The sequence below is a fragment of the Scyliorhinus torazame genome, chromosome 13 (assembly GCF_047496885.1).
Source record: "Scyliorhinus torazame isolate Kashiwa2021f chromosome 13, sScyTor2.1, whole genome shotgun sequence".
NCBI lineage: Eukaryota > Metazoa > Chordata > Chondrichthyes > Carcharhiniformes > Scyliorhinidae > Scyliorhinus > Scyliorhinus torazame.
The window spans coordinates 113,161,907-113,176,547 of NC_092719.1; the positions used below are offsets into that span (position 1 = coordinate 113,161,907).

Genomic DNA, 14,641 nt, shown 5'->3' on the forward strand with positions numbered 1-14,641 from the left:
ACAAAACTGCCCCAATGCCATACAGCGAAGCATCGCACGTGACACACAATGGCTTAGAGGAGTCAAAATGTGTCAACACCCTTGAGGAAGATGTCCGCCGCTTCACCTTGCTAAGCGGGCCTTCCCCAATCCCAAAGCTGGTGTGTTTTCAGAAGTAAGTAGAAGAAGGTGAGGCGCCCATTATCGCGGGGATGAACTTGTGGCTTTTGCAGATGGGGGCCATGGTGGACATCCTAGTCAGACCAAAGTGATGTTGCATTTGGTTCCACGTTTTCAGCATGGCTATTACTTTGAATATCTGGCTGGGGGGGATGGGTGTGCGGCTGTGGCCAGTGCTCGGAGGGATGTCCCCATGCATGAATTCTCCTCCATTCTGCTCTCGGTTCTTTGATCCATCCCTGTACCCCTTCTGCGGTAGCTGGTTCCCCCCCCCCCCCCCCCCCACCCCCCCCCCCCCACCCACCGTGGATTCACAGGGAAGATTTTGCTCTTGTTTAGGTTGAACTTGTAACCTTAGGCTCTGCACTCCTTCAGGAGTTCCATTATTCCTCCCATGCTGGCCAGGGGTTGTGAGATGTGGAGGAGCAGGTCATCCTCATATAATGAGACTCTGTGCTCTCTGTCTCCTCTTTGAATGCCTCTCCACCCCTTCACCGCTCTAAGAGCGATCGTCAGTGGCTCAGTTGCCAGGGCAAACAGTAGCAGGCTAAAGGGCATCCCTACCTCTTGCCTCTGAGCAGCCGAAAGTATTCAGAACAGGTGGTGTTTGTCCGTTCACTCGCCATGGGAGCGCTTTTGACCCAAACCTTTCCAGTACCACTATGAGGCACTTCCATTTGACTCTGTCGAAGGCCTTCTCTGCGTCCAGGGAGGTGATCACCTCTGGTGTCCTCTCCCCGGGTGGGGTCATGATCACGTTCAGCAGGCGCCTGATGTTTGCTGTTGGTGTCTGCCCTTGCCAAAGCCCGTCTGATCTTCCACGACTACCTCTGACACACAGCTCTCCAGCAGCTTCGCCAGGGCCTTTGCCAGGATTTTGGTGTCAGTGTTTAGGAGTGAGATGTGTCTGTATTACCTGTACTTTGTCGGGCCTTTGTCCTTTTTGGGGATCAGTGATATTGAGGTCTGAGCCAGCATTGTTGACAGGGTTCCCCTTGATTGCGAATCAATGAACATCTCCTACATGTGCGGGGCCAGTGCTGGCACAAATCTTTTGTAGACGACCCCTGGGAATCCATCCAGCCCCGGCCCCTTCTTCGCCTGCATGTAGTTGATATTCTCCATGACTTCACCCAGTTCCATTGGTGCTTCCAGGCCCCATCTCTTTTCCTCCCCCATAACTGGAATGACTAGTGTGTCGAGGAAACTCTTACCTTAGAGTCCCCTCTGGGGGCACGGAGGTGTACAGCTCTCGGTAGAACGTCGCAAATGTCTTGTTAATCTCATCTGCCACTCCTGCCCTTCACCTGTGTTATTTCCCTTGTGGCTGCCTGCTTTCTCAGCTGGTGTGCCAGCAGGCGGTTGGCCTCGTCTCATGCTCATAGAAGGTTCCCCCGTATCAGGCAGAGCTGGCTAACCGCTCTCCCAGTGTAGAGCAGATCAAATTCCATTTGTAGTTTTTTTTCCGCTCCGCCAATAGTTCCACGGTCAGGGCCGTGGAGTACTGCTGGTTCACCTCCAGTAAGAAGTCAATTAGCTATTGTCAAGCAGCCCTCTCATGTCTATCTCTGAGAACCCTGTATGCTATAATCTCCCCCTTATCACAGCCTCCCAGAACGTGGAGGGTGAGACCTCTCCGTTCTCGTTGCAGGTTACATACCCATTGATGGCTTATGATATTTTCTCACAGCACGCCTTTTTGGCGAGGAGGGCTGTGTCCAGCCTCCATGGTGGGCATTGGGTCTGGTCCGCCTCCAACGCCAAATCCATGTAGTGCGGTGCGTGGTCAGAAATTACTATTGCTGAGTATTCCGCTCCTACTATCCTTGGAAGCACTAATTTCCCCACTAAAAAGAAGTTGATCCTGATATAAAACCTGTGGATCTGGGAGAAGGAGAACTCCCTCTCCCTTGGGCGAGTGAACCCAACAGGCCCCATCTGCTCCATAAAGACGTTCCTGCGATCACAATGTGCGACCTGTTGCAACCAGCATTTGACCCCCAACCTTCCCCTCCCCCCCTCCTATCTCCCCCTGGGCCCGTCTACCCTCCCGTCTTCCCTTCCACGCTCCCCTGTGGGCTTCCCCATTTCCCACCTTCTTCCCCATATCATCTGCACTCCTTTCCCCCGACTTGGTGTTGTACCCCCCCCTTCTGCCAGGCACTCTCCCTGTCAGAAACTGTGTCACGGTGCCCCCCCCCCCTTACTTCCCCGTGCTAGCATGCTCGCTAATGTGGCGGCTCCCCCCTGGGAGCGATCTCTCCATACCCTGCCCATTGTGCTTCTCTCTTTCCCCCAATATCTTTTCCCGTTTTGATACCTTTCTGCTTTCTCCCCCCCTCCCCCCCAGGACATGCCCCACCCCCTTCTGAGACTTGTGTTTGTGTGAAAGCGAGGCAACTTCATCCCAAGCAATTGTTCATTTGTGTTCATTATTGCTGTTGCTGCTGCTATTCTTGCAGACAAAATCGCCTGGTCTGCATGGTGTGATAAAATAGTGTTCCATGTTCTGGTGGTGTCATAATATACACCAGTATATCATGGTGCAGATACACACACACTGATGGACACATAGCAAGACCAATCAACACACACAACACCGCAGCCAATCACCAGTTAAAGCACACTCACTATAAAGACAGGGGGCATCAGAGTTCCCGCTCATTTGGGACACAGCCTCCTACAAGGACAGAGCTTACAGCTTGCAGCACAGATCCTCACCATGTGCTGAGTGCATAGACTGGTTCGGACAGGCATAGGTCTTTAGTTTAATCTAACATCGTGTTAACCCACAGTGAAAGTATGTTCAACAGTTTCTAACTTAATAAAATAGTGTTGCACTATTTTAAGTGTTGGTGGCCTGTATGTGTTCCATGGATCCAGAGCACCCAACACATCAGGTAGGTCATCCATAGTTTGGCAAGGTACCGAATCCGGAACTGTATCTTGCTTTTAAACAGAGTTGTTTTAGTTCTATTGAATCGACCCGGCGCTTGGCTACGTCTGCCTCAAAGTTTTGGTACACGCGGATCGTGTGCCCTTCGCATTTGCAAGACTGCATGACTTTGCCCGTTCAGGATCTTCTCCTTGTCTTGAAACCTATGGAGCTTGGCAATGATGACTTACGGCGGCACTCTTGATTTTGGCCTCTGCCGGAGTGACCTGTGGGCCCTGTCCACTTCTAGGGGCCCGAGGGAGCTTTCGCCCTCAACCAGCTTACCCATATTCTGTGGGGTTTCTGCTCTTGGTAGCCTCTGGCGGATGTTCTGAAGGCATGACAGGTTCTCTTAGTCCTCCATTTTCCCCTTGAGGGCTCGCTGGGCCACCACCAACCTTGCCACCTCCACTTACAATGAGGCGATCCGGTCTCCTTGGTCAATAGCCGCCTTCTCGAGCTCCCATATCGTCGCCTCCTGCACCTCCAGTCACCGCTCTGCCCTCCTCTATTACCTCCTTGAAGGGGCCAAGGCGACTGCCGATCTCACTGTCACCATAATCTCCTTCTTTAAGGCGTCTCTATGTTTAAGGAGCTCCTGTGTTAGGAGTTCTGTCCATTGGCCTATTGGCATGTAGGCTGGTGTATGTGGCGGTGATCTGGCTCGCTCCATCATGTCCTTTTCCGCCTCGCTCTGTGTGTCCACTGCCTTGACCTTTCTCTCCTGGCTCTTACTGATCTTATTGTCTTTTTAGCCTCTTTGTGGATTTGAGGGCATATCTCTACATCTGAGGTGGTTTCAGAGAAGGATGTTTTTTTTTAGTTGGCTTAGTGGCCGATATGTGGTCTAAAATTGCCTGATTCAGAGTTTCCAAGAGGAGAGCCACCTTTCCTGTGACTGCTCAGCACATCCCCACCACTGGATGTCCGGCCCGGAAGAAATAACACATTCGTTCAGCGTATTGGTTCCAGTCTTCAATGTCTGCATCAAATGCATCTAACCGCCCAAACAGAGGCATAGCGAATCAAAGAAATCCAAACCTGGGTACAGAAAATCAGGGAGGTGGCGCAACTGAGTAGGTTGCAGCTTCGACAGCAAACCAGTTTACTCCTCTTCGCCAGTTCAATAAGGACACGAGAGTCCAAACCGAGTAAAAGTAAGAATGAAGTTTTATTTACAAATAGTATATTTACACTCCCCGGTTGACCCATACCAGTTACTTTTCTCATCAGTGCCTTACTGGACGACCTTAAATACTCGAGGTATTGTCCCTCCCCTAGCGGGGAAGCTCGTACTCCGCAAGGAGCACAGGGAAGATGAGCATTCCCACTCGTAGGCCCCGTGCACAATATTACACTAACATTTGTGAATTACCCTTCAGTTCAATCTATCCACATTTGGAGAAACTTGGATCCAGCCCTGTAAAATGTACTGACCCTGTTGAGTGTTGAAATTCTAAAAGCACTGGATTTGTTTCAGAACTCACATGGATGTATACAACCGCTTTAAAGGAAGACTGATTATTCCACCTCGGAAGTCTAATGTTGTGTCTATGCTTCTTTAATGTGTAACATGCATGTGTCATGCCATGTGTGTTTGTATGTATGTGCCATGTATCTGTAAGCACGTGTGTAGAATTCTGGCAATCTGGTTTAACGACTTTTAAACTCAAACTGTGATGATCTGAGTTTGGGGGAAGGGATGGGGTGGCAGGGAGGTGAGAAAAATGGTTCTGTGTTCTGTTCTGTCTTGTTTAAAATTTCAGTCTTTTGAATTCTGCGAGTTAAGTCGCGATGTTCGGGAAGAAAGGGTTTCTTTTATCTCTTCCTCTTCTTCTTGTGTAATTTGATTTTGATTTATTGTTTTATGAACAAGACTTTTAAGTTGCGACGGGGTGTTTTCCTTTCTGTTAGAAAGATGGTTGATTCTTGCAGGCATAATTTTGCTTAAGCTGCTTGAAGCTTCTTCTATTGTGTTTGATTCTGTTTGAATGTGATGGGTCTGATAAGAATTGGTTAAATGGGGAGGGGTTTGCCTCGTTGCCTGTGCGTTGGGGGACGATTTGTTTGCTTTTTGGGATTATTGTTACTGTGTTGAGTGCTTGTGTTATTGCGAGGTGTGATAGAATCTGGCAGTCGGCAGGTTTTCTGATGCCAGAGGGTGGGAGATGCTGAGCTAGCTGGATAGCTGGTTCACGGGAGCAAAGTGGGGGAGAGCTGAGGAAAGACGAAGTGGGGGGGGGGGGGGGGGGGGGCGGGCGGGGGCGGGTACTGCTGATGGGTAAGGGATAGTTAGGTGACTGGAGATGGAGATCAGATGACGATTGCCGCTGAGGGGCGGATCAGGTGAGGTGCGGAACATGGGCTCGGAGCTGGCCGAGGAAAGGTCATGGTTGACTGATAGGGGAGGGGGGCAAAAGCCCCCCCGACCAGACTGGTTACATGGAATGTTCATGGACTGAACGGGCCGGTTAAGAGAGCTCGTGTGTTCGCACACCTGAGACAGTTAAAAGCGGACGTGGCTATGTTACAGGAGACACACTTGAAGCTGGGAGACCAAATTAGATTAAAGAAGGGATGGGTTGGGCAAGTGTTTCATTCAGGACTGGACTTTAAAACAAGGGGGGTGGCTATCATGATTAATAAAAGGGTGACATTCGAAGTGGGAAGGATAGATGTAGACCCGGGAGGCAGATTTATTATGGTTAGCAGGAAGCTAGAGGGAATGGCAGTGGTGCTGGTGAATATATATGCCCCAAACTGGGATGATGTCATGTTTATCAGGAAGGTGCTGGGGAAGATCCCAGACCTTGACTAGCACCGGCTGATCACAGGGGGTTACTTTAATACGGTCCTGGACCCGAGGTTGGACCGGCCGAATGCTAGGTCGGGGAAGCTATCAGCAATGGCAAAGGAACTTCGGGGGTTCATGGAGCGCATGGGAGGGGTGGATCCGTGGAGATTTGAGAGACCAAGGAGCAGGGAATACTCATTCTACTCCCATGTACATAAGGCGTACTCCAGGATAGATTTCTTCGTGCTAGATAAAACACTGTTAGCAGGGGTTGAGGACACTGAATACTCAGCAATTGTGGTCTCAGATCATGCACCACACTGGATAGACCTACGGGCAGACACGGGACTGTTCCAGCGCCCACAGTGGAGACTAGATGCAGGGCTGTTAGTGGATGAGGAGATCTGTGAGCGAGTGAGAGAGGCCATTCGGGGTACATAAAGATCAATGACACGGGAGAGACTGCAGCTGGATTCTGTCATTAGAGGGGAATGTATTTCGATTCGAGCTCACAGGGATAAAACTGAGCGGTGGGAGCTGGACAAGTTGGTAGAAGAAATCTTACAGGTGGACAGGAGATATTCGGAGTCTCCAAATGAGGAGCTCCTGAAGGAGCGTCAGAGACTTCAAATGGAGTTTAGGCTCCTTTCCACAGGAAAGGCGGAGGGTCAGCTGAGGAGGGTAAAAGGGGCAATATATGAACATGGGGAGAAAGCTAGCAGGATGCTGGCGCATTAGCTGAGGAAACAGGAGGCGGCGAGAGAAATGGGGAAAATAAAGGATTTGAGGGGGAAGACGGTGACGGACCCGGGGGGACGGTTCCAGGAATTTTATAGCCAGCTATACGAGTCGGAACCCCCGGTTGGGGAGGAGGGCATGAATCAATTCCTGGGGAGGCTAGAGTTCCCGAAGGTAAATGAGGAGCTGGTGGAGGCCCCGGGGGGCCCGATTGGGCTTGGGGAGGTGATAGATGGACTGGGGGCGATGCAATCGTGTAAAGCCCGGGACCTGATGGATTCCCAGTGGAATTTTATAAGAAGTTCTCTGGGTTACTGGAGCCGCTCCTGGTTAAGGTTTTCAATGAGTCCAAGGAGCTGGGAGTACTCCCCCCAACATTATCACAGGCATCAATTTCTCTCATCCGGAAGCGTGACAATGTAGATGCCAAATTATTGGCAAAGATCCTGGCCACTCGTATAGAGGATTGTGTCCCAGAGATAATTAGGGAGGATCAGATGGGATTTGTAAAGGGCATGCACCTGACATCCAACATCGGATGGCTTCTTAATGTAATTATGCCAGTCGAGGGGTGCGAGGCTGAGGTGGTAGTTGCCATGGACGCAAAGAAGGCTTTCGACCGAGTGGAGAGGAAGTATCTATGGGATATTTTAGGCAGGTTTGGGTTTGGGTAGGGATTTGTGGAGTGGGTCCGGATATTGTACCAGGCCCCAGGGCAAATGTAAGAACTAACCGAGTTCGGTCAGAATACTTTATCGGGGGACAAGGCAGGGATGCCCGCTCTCCCCGTTAATGTTTGCCATGACCATAGAACCCTTAGCAATGGCTCTGAGAGCAGCGAATACCTGGAGGGGTATAGTGAGGGGGGGTGGAACACAGGGTCTCTCTCTATGCGGACGATTGGGGGGGATGACCGAAACCATGGAGGTATTAGGAGAATTTGGGCGATTTTCAGGCTATAAGTTAAATATGGGAAAGAGCGAGATGTTCACGATTCAGGCACAGGGCAGGAAAGGAGGCTGAAGGAACTACCTTTTCATAGAATCATAGAATTTACAGTGCAGAAGAAGGCCATTCGGCCCATCGAGTCTGCACCGGCCCTTGGAAAGAACACCCCACTCAAGCACACACCTACTCCACCCCATCCCCTTAACCCAGTAACCCCAATTAACCTATTTGGATACAAAGGACAATTTAGCATGGCCAATCCACCTAACCCGCACATCTTTGGACTGTGGGAGGAAACCGGAGCACCCGGAGGAAACCCACGCACACACTGGGAGAATGTGCAGACTCCACACAGACAGTGACCCAAGCCGGGAATCGAACCTGGGACCCTGGAGCTGTGAAGCAACTGTGCTAACCACTATTATACCGTGCTGCCCACAGTAGCATAGTGGTTGGGAAGAGTGGTTGGGAAGAGTTTTAGGTATGTGGGGATTCAAGTGGCCAAGGATTGGGGACAGCTTCACAAGTTATATTTGGGCAAAGCAGTGGATCAAATGAGAAGGGATTTTTGTAGATGGGACATGCTCCCACTGACGCTGGCGGGGAGGGTTCAGACGGTGAAGATGACGGTCCTTCCGAGACTGTTTTTCTTTTATCAGTGTCTCCCGATTTTTGTCCCAAAGGCTTTTTTCAGAAGTATGAATGTGGCGATATTGAGGTTCATATGGGTGGGTAAAACCCCAAGAGTAAAGAGGACACTCCTGGAACGGGCCCGCGGGGAAGGGGTTTGGTTCCCCTGAGCTTTATTAACTATAACTGGGCTGCCAGCATATCGATGGTCAGGAAGTGGGTAGTGGGGGAGGGGTCGGTCTGGGAGCGGATGGAGGCAGCATCCTGCAAAGGTACGAGACTGGAGACGTTTTGTTATGCTCTTGACGTAGCATAAGCTGCTTCCTTGATATGCACTCTGACAAAGGAAGGTTCAGACTTGGAGATAGCTTTAACACATTTATTAAACTAGTAACGATTCTCTTACTTGGATTCGACTCTCCTGTTAATCCTGCTATAGCTACTCAGACTAACTAACCAGTCTGCTACAATCCACGTGGTGGGTGTGATGTGTTTCAAATCAACCCTGTCTGTACTCACTGAGTGTCTCCACTGGAAAGAGAAAGATCATGTGTGCTGTGTCCTTATATATGGGTTGGTGTAATGCCCCCCTGTGGTAGTCACCTGTGTGTGTGTCGTGACTGCCCATTGGTCGTGTCCTATCTTACTGGCCTATTGGTTGAATGTCTGTGTGTCATGATGTCTCTGGTGCTCTCTCTAGTGTTTATTTAGTATAAGTGTATTTATATTAACCCCTTGTTTACTTACAGTGATGCACATCACCACAGGGGAGGGGTCGGTCTGGGAGCGGTTGGAGTCAGCATCCTGCAAAGGTATGAGTCTGGAGGCTTTACTGACGGCGCCCCTGCCATTCTCGCCAGCTCGGTACTCCACAAGTCCTGCTGTGGTGGCAGCCCTGAGGGTGTGGGGCAATGGAGGCAGCATATGAGACTGGAGGGGGTGTCAGTGTGGTCACCGATCTGTGACAATCACCGGTTTGTCCCGGGGGGGCGGGGGGGGGTGTGCTGAATGGGGGCTTTAAGGTATGGCAGTGGGCAGGGATTTAAAGGTTTGGGGATCTATTCATCCATGAGGGCTTTCCGACCTTGGAGACATTGGAGGAGGAGTTTGATTTGCCGGGTGAGAACAGGTTTCGGTATCTTCAAGTGCTGGACTTTGTCCGGAGACAGGTCCAAAGCTTTCCTCGCCTCTCCGAGGGGACTACAGGATAAAGTGCTGTCAAAAACAGGGGTTGGAGGTGGGAAGGTTTCGGACATATACAGGGAATTGTTAGAATGGGAAGGGGCCCCTATCAGAGAGGTGAAGAGGAAGTGGGAAGAGGAGCTAGGAGGGGAGATGGAAACTGAACTGTGGGAAAAAGCATCCTCGTCTGTGCTCGGCTCAGCTTGATTCAGTTCAAGGTAGTCCACAGGGCCCACATGACGGTAGCTCGGATGAGTAGGTTCTTCGAGGAGATGGAGGACAGATGTGGGCGGTGTGGGGGTAGCCCAGCCAATCACGTTCATATGTTTTGGGCATGTCCAAAACTGAGGGAATTCTGGCAGGGATTTGCAGATGTTATGTCGGAAGTCCTGGAAGGTATGGTAACCCCGAGTCCAGAACTAGCAATATTTAGGGGGTTGGAAGATCCGGGGGCAAAGGGGGGGAGGGAGGCCGATATCCTGGCCTTCTCCTCCCTGGTGGCTCGGGGACGGATCTTGCTGAGATGAAGGGACTCGGAGCCCCCAAAATCAGGAGTGTGGGTCAGCGATATGGTAGAGTTTCTCAGTCTGGAGAAAATCAAGTTCGCTCTAAGGGGATCAATACAGGGATTCGCCCGGAGTTGGCAGCTGTTCATCGATTTCTTTAACAGAAACTGAATGTCAGCAGTAAGGGGGGAAAGGGAAAAGGGGGAGGGAGGAAAATAGGAGGCATGGTAATGTTAAATAAGGACAGGGAATTTAGTATACGGGTAATTGGGGATAGGACAGGAGAAGTGGGGTACGTGGTTTATTGTTTGTTGTTATTTTAGGGGGCAATTTGTGCGTCGACCCGCGCGGTTGTTTTAGAAATGTCAATATGTTAAATTGTGAAAGTTACAAGTGCTTCAATAAAATATTTTCTAAAAAAAAAAGTATGTGTGCAGAAGCTTTAATATTTTTCATATTTTGTTCAAGAGCAGTTGAAAATGTTCACTTCTTACCATATTGAAAAACTGATACGAACCTTGATTTCTCCTGCTTTAACCTTAGATGCCTCCAGGACTTTGATTAATTCCACATCATCCACAGGATTGCCTTCAGAGGTGCTCAGGCGCATAAGTATCTGATCTTCTATTTCTTTCAGCTCACTCCTCATTTTAGCATTGCTGATGATCAACTGATTTTTGGCTTCTTCCAAATCAGGACGTTCTTGTGCCACCACACGACCCAGGAGTTGGTCTTCCAGACCACTGTGGCATTAAGGTACAATTTACAAGTTCCACACTAAAATCTAATGATCTTCTGATTGAATTCAGACGATTATACTTATCGTAGTTAAAGTCTAGCAATTTTCTACATTTTCACTTTGAGAAATGGAATCAAGACATAACCATTTTCATTTCTAACATCTTAATTTCACCACTTCATAAAAATTGACAAATTAGCCCAAATTAAAATATGGCATGTCAGAAACTGATTTTTTTTTAGTGAACATGCCTCTTCATGCTTGAAGGAGCCAAAAGACATCTCAAACTATTAACTGGGAGACAAAACCCTGAAAGCTACCAACTGAACATTTTACTGGCATGGGAAATAAGAGATCCAGGGCAGCTTCCTACAAATGCAGAGAAGGAGTTGAGTGACTACGTCCAATCCATTCCACAAATTAGACTAGTGGGTGAAAGTATAAATTTTCTTAACATAACAGTACCCAGGTGATTTCTTGCCGGCCCTTCAAGGGTGTCTAAACATGGAGTACCCTCTCCCTCTCCTTGCAGCCTCTGAATGGGTGGCAGCTTGGAGAGGCAGGTTGTCATTCTTCATTGGATGACAGTCCCAGTGGTGACCTTTTTGTTGGTCACTGCGGTAAAATCCCTTCCAATAAAATCCCTTGCCATTCACCCACGCAAGCTCCGGACCAACATTTGGTCTTGGTGGTGAGATCCATGACTTGCCAGTGATAATCTGGCCAATATCACAGCATGTATCAGTAATCACAATTCAATGCTGCTCACTATTCAGTCCCTCAAACTACTTGAGCAGAAACGAGTGGCAGAATGGATGGTAAGGTGTGGCGAAGTAAAAGGAACAAGCATGAAGGAGCAGGGTAGGGAATGTGGGAAGCAGCAAGGAGTGGGCAAGAGGGGGAGGGAAGCTGGAAGGAATCAAAGCTGGAGGGAGTGGATAGTGGAGGAATGGATGGTGGGAAGCAGGAGGCAGAGAGCAGCAGGAGGGAGTACATAGAACATACAGTGCAGAAGGAGGCCATTCGGCCATTCGAGTCTGCACCGACCCACTTAAGCCCCTCACTTCCACCCCATCCCCATAACCCAATAACCCCTCCTAACCTTTTTGGTCACTAAGGGCAATTTATCATGGCCAATCCACCTAACCTGCACGTCTTTGGACTTTGGAAGGAAACCGGAGCACCCGGAGAAAACCCACACAGACACGGGGAGAACGTGCAGACTCCGCACAGTGACCCAGCGGGGAATCAAACCTGGGACCCTAGCGGTGTGAAGCCACAGTGCTATCCACTTGTGCTACCGTGCCGGAGTGGGAAGCAAGAGGGAGCAGGCGACAGGAGGGACTGAATGGTGGGCAGCCTTAGAGCAGATGGTTTTGAGTAGATGGCAGGTGCATGCATCAGGGTGTAGTGGAAGCCAATTTCATTTTTGTGTTTGGCGGCTGGAATTACAGTATGTTCCAAATGCATTCAAGCACAACAACACCCCGATATGACAAAGCCCTACGTTTTTCACCTTGGAGATAGTGTGAAGTTAATGAGAGTGACCCTTGTTGATATCTCAGGAGTGTAGTGAGGATTGGGTAGCTTTGTGGTGATGTACATTTTAAAGTCTTCATGATAAGGAATGATGGAATCTCCCAGCTTTATGACTGTACTGCCCTGCTGTTTGTAAGTCTGAAAAGCAGAAGAAAATACTTTGATGAGATTTACACCAAATATTTTACACATAAGTAGCTATTCATGTGTGGTTTTAGTTGACATAAATATATTTCATTCGAACAAATGTACCCAAGATATCCAGTACAGCACTATCGCTGGTGAATGGCAAAATGCAACTATTCCCAAAAGGTGTAATTGGTACAAAATTATACCATGCCTGAGTTTGCAACAAAGTAAGAATGACAACTTTCCAGTGAAGCGGAGAGATTAGATGGCTGCCAAATGTGTTTCTTTAAAATATAGACTCCCTAGAATAAAGACATATTCACAATCACAATGCACGTGAAAACACCCAAATCATGCAGCAAAAATATTAATTTCACAGACTCCACATTGATTAACTAGATGCCAACATTCCATCTTTTCTTGTTTGGTAATGCACAGCTGAAACATTTTAGTGCACAAACCTTTTAAACATTTTTTTACATGTTCGCACACACTCTAGAATTTAAACAGGCCAACATGCGTGTGCCCACCGCGGGAACTTGTGTTGTTGCGCAGTTGCACAGAAACATTGTCAGGCCCTATGCCATCTCACTTAAAAATACTGGGACATCGTTATTTACTTGACAAATATGCGTAATGCATTGGATTATAAACTCAATGCTGTTTGTGTTTTGGAAATCTGGTACAAGCAGCCTACTCTATCTATGGCAATAAACCACTTATGAATATAGAATGACGGAACACCATTTTCCTTGAAAAAAACAATGTTAATGTTCAGTTCAAACCATGAAAATGTTCTATATGGAGGTTAACAAGTTGGTGCAACTGAGCATCACTGTTAAACCTGTGGTCTTGTAACCACTTATGCACCAGCTGTGGAGCTTCAATGGTGGCGGCACATGTTGAGAAATTACCTGGGTGCACCCCATGGTTATATTAATTATGAATTGACAGCCACTAGCTACGCTGCATGACGTTATGAATTGCAAGTAATACCCTTTGTGTTGGGACTATGTAATAGGGGCATTTTGACCAGTGTGTGTCTACTGATTTGCTTGTACCATTTTTAGCAATACAGGTTCCAGGGCAGGATCCAGCTCCTCCCCAATGTTCTCCATCAGACATGGCTTCCCAAAACGGATGGCGTTCTCCAGACTCCGCAGAAAATCACGGTCAGTTATCTTGAAAATATCTAATCCTTGTTCTTTTTCCTAAAGTGAACAAGAAGATGAGTCAAATTTGACAGTTCCCTGGAGGCAGGCTTGCTCTATTCCATCAACATTTGTTGTTGATTGTTTTGACCACATGTGACCGAGTGGAGAATTGCGGTACTGTACCTTTTTTTATGATGGATCATCGATAGGAACTCACAAGTGGGCGTCCAGGGGAGAGAGGTAATTGTGCTCAGAACAACTCGATAAAATTGAGGTTTAGATCAGAATGGTACAGAATATGTATAAAATGTGTAGTAGAATGCACTGGGACTTTGCAGCTTTCTAAGGGCAGTGTTAGGAAATTTTCATTCCTGGCATGAAGCATACTGCTGAGCTTGCTGAGGATTTGTTGGTAATTTTGGTTTGGAAGTCAGTGAATCCTGGAAGGCCCAGTATTTCAAACTACAGCTGCGAGTAAAACAAACATTCTTTTTTCTTAACAAACAATTTTATTGAGGTTTTTTTGGCATTGTGAACAGTTATAGATAACAGAAATGTGCAAACATCAATATAAAACCAATACTTCAATCAAACCATACTGCACATGCCCGCTCCACTCCCCTAGACACTACCCGCCGATTTATCCCTCCTACTCTAATGGGACCTGTCTGCGTACAAAGTCCCGCATCTGTAAGTACCTAAAGTCATTTCCCCTTACCAGCCCAAATTTCTCCTCCAAGCCCCTCAAACTCGCAAAGCTCCCCTCCAGCAACATATCGCCCACCCTCCCCACTCCCGCCTGCCACCATGTTCGAAACCCTCCGTCCATGTTTCCGGGGGCGAATCGATGGTTACCACATATTGGAGCCCAGACAGATGCAACCACCCCCCCCACTTGCCTCCTCCACTGGCCCCATATCCGCAGGGCCGCCCCCACTACCGGGCTGGTTGAGTACCTGGCCGGCGACAGTGGTAGGTGAGCCGTGACCAGGGCTGCCAAACTGGTGCCCCTGCACGAAGCTGCCTCCACTCGCTCCCAGATAGACCCCGTACCCACCATCCACTTCCTTATCATGGCTATGTTAGCCGCCCAGTAGTAGTTGATCAGACTTGGCAATGCCAGTCCCCCCTCGCTGCGGCTCCTTTCAAGCAATCCCTTCTTCACCCGTGGGGATTTTCCCGCCCAGA

The 14,641-nt window shown here is 48.7% G+C and overlaps 1 protein-coding gene across 1 annotated transcript in view; it reads right to left on the minus strand.

Moving 5' to 3' along the window:
* dnah1 (dynein, axonemal, heavy chain 1) overlaps positions 1 to 14,641 on the minus strand; it is a 1,119,271-nt gene that overhangs the window by 236,184 nt on the left and 868,446 nt on the right. The window contains exons 61-63 of the mRNA XM_072472076.1: positions 13,361 to 13,510; positions 12,148 to 12,308; positions 10,410 to 10,635 (exon numbers count right to left, since the gene is read on the minus strand). Of these exons, the coding sequence (XP_072328177.1) occupies positions 10,410 to 10,635; positions 12,148 to 12,308; positions 13,361 to 13,510 (537 nt within the window). The remainder of the gene's footprint in view (positions 1 to 10,409; positions 10,636 to 12,147; positions 12,309 to 13,360; positions 13,511 to 14,641) is intronic.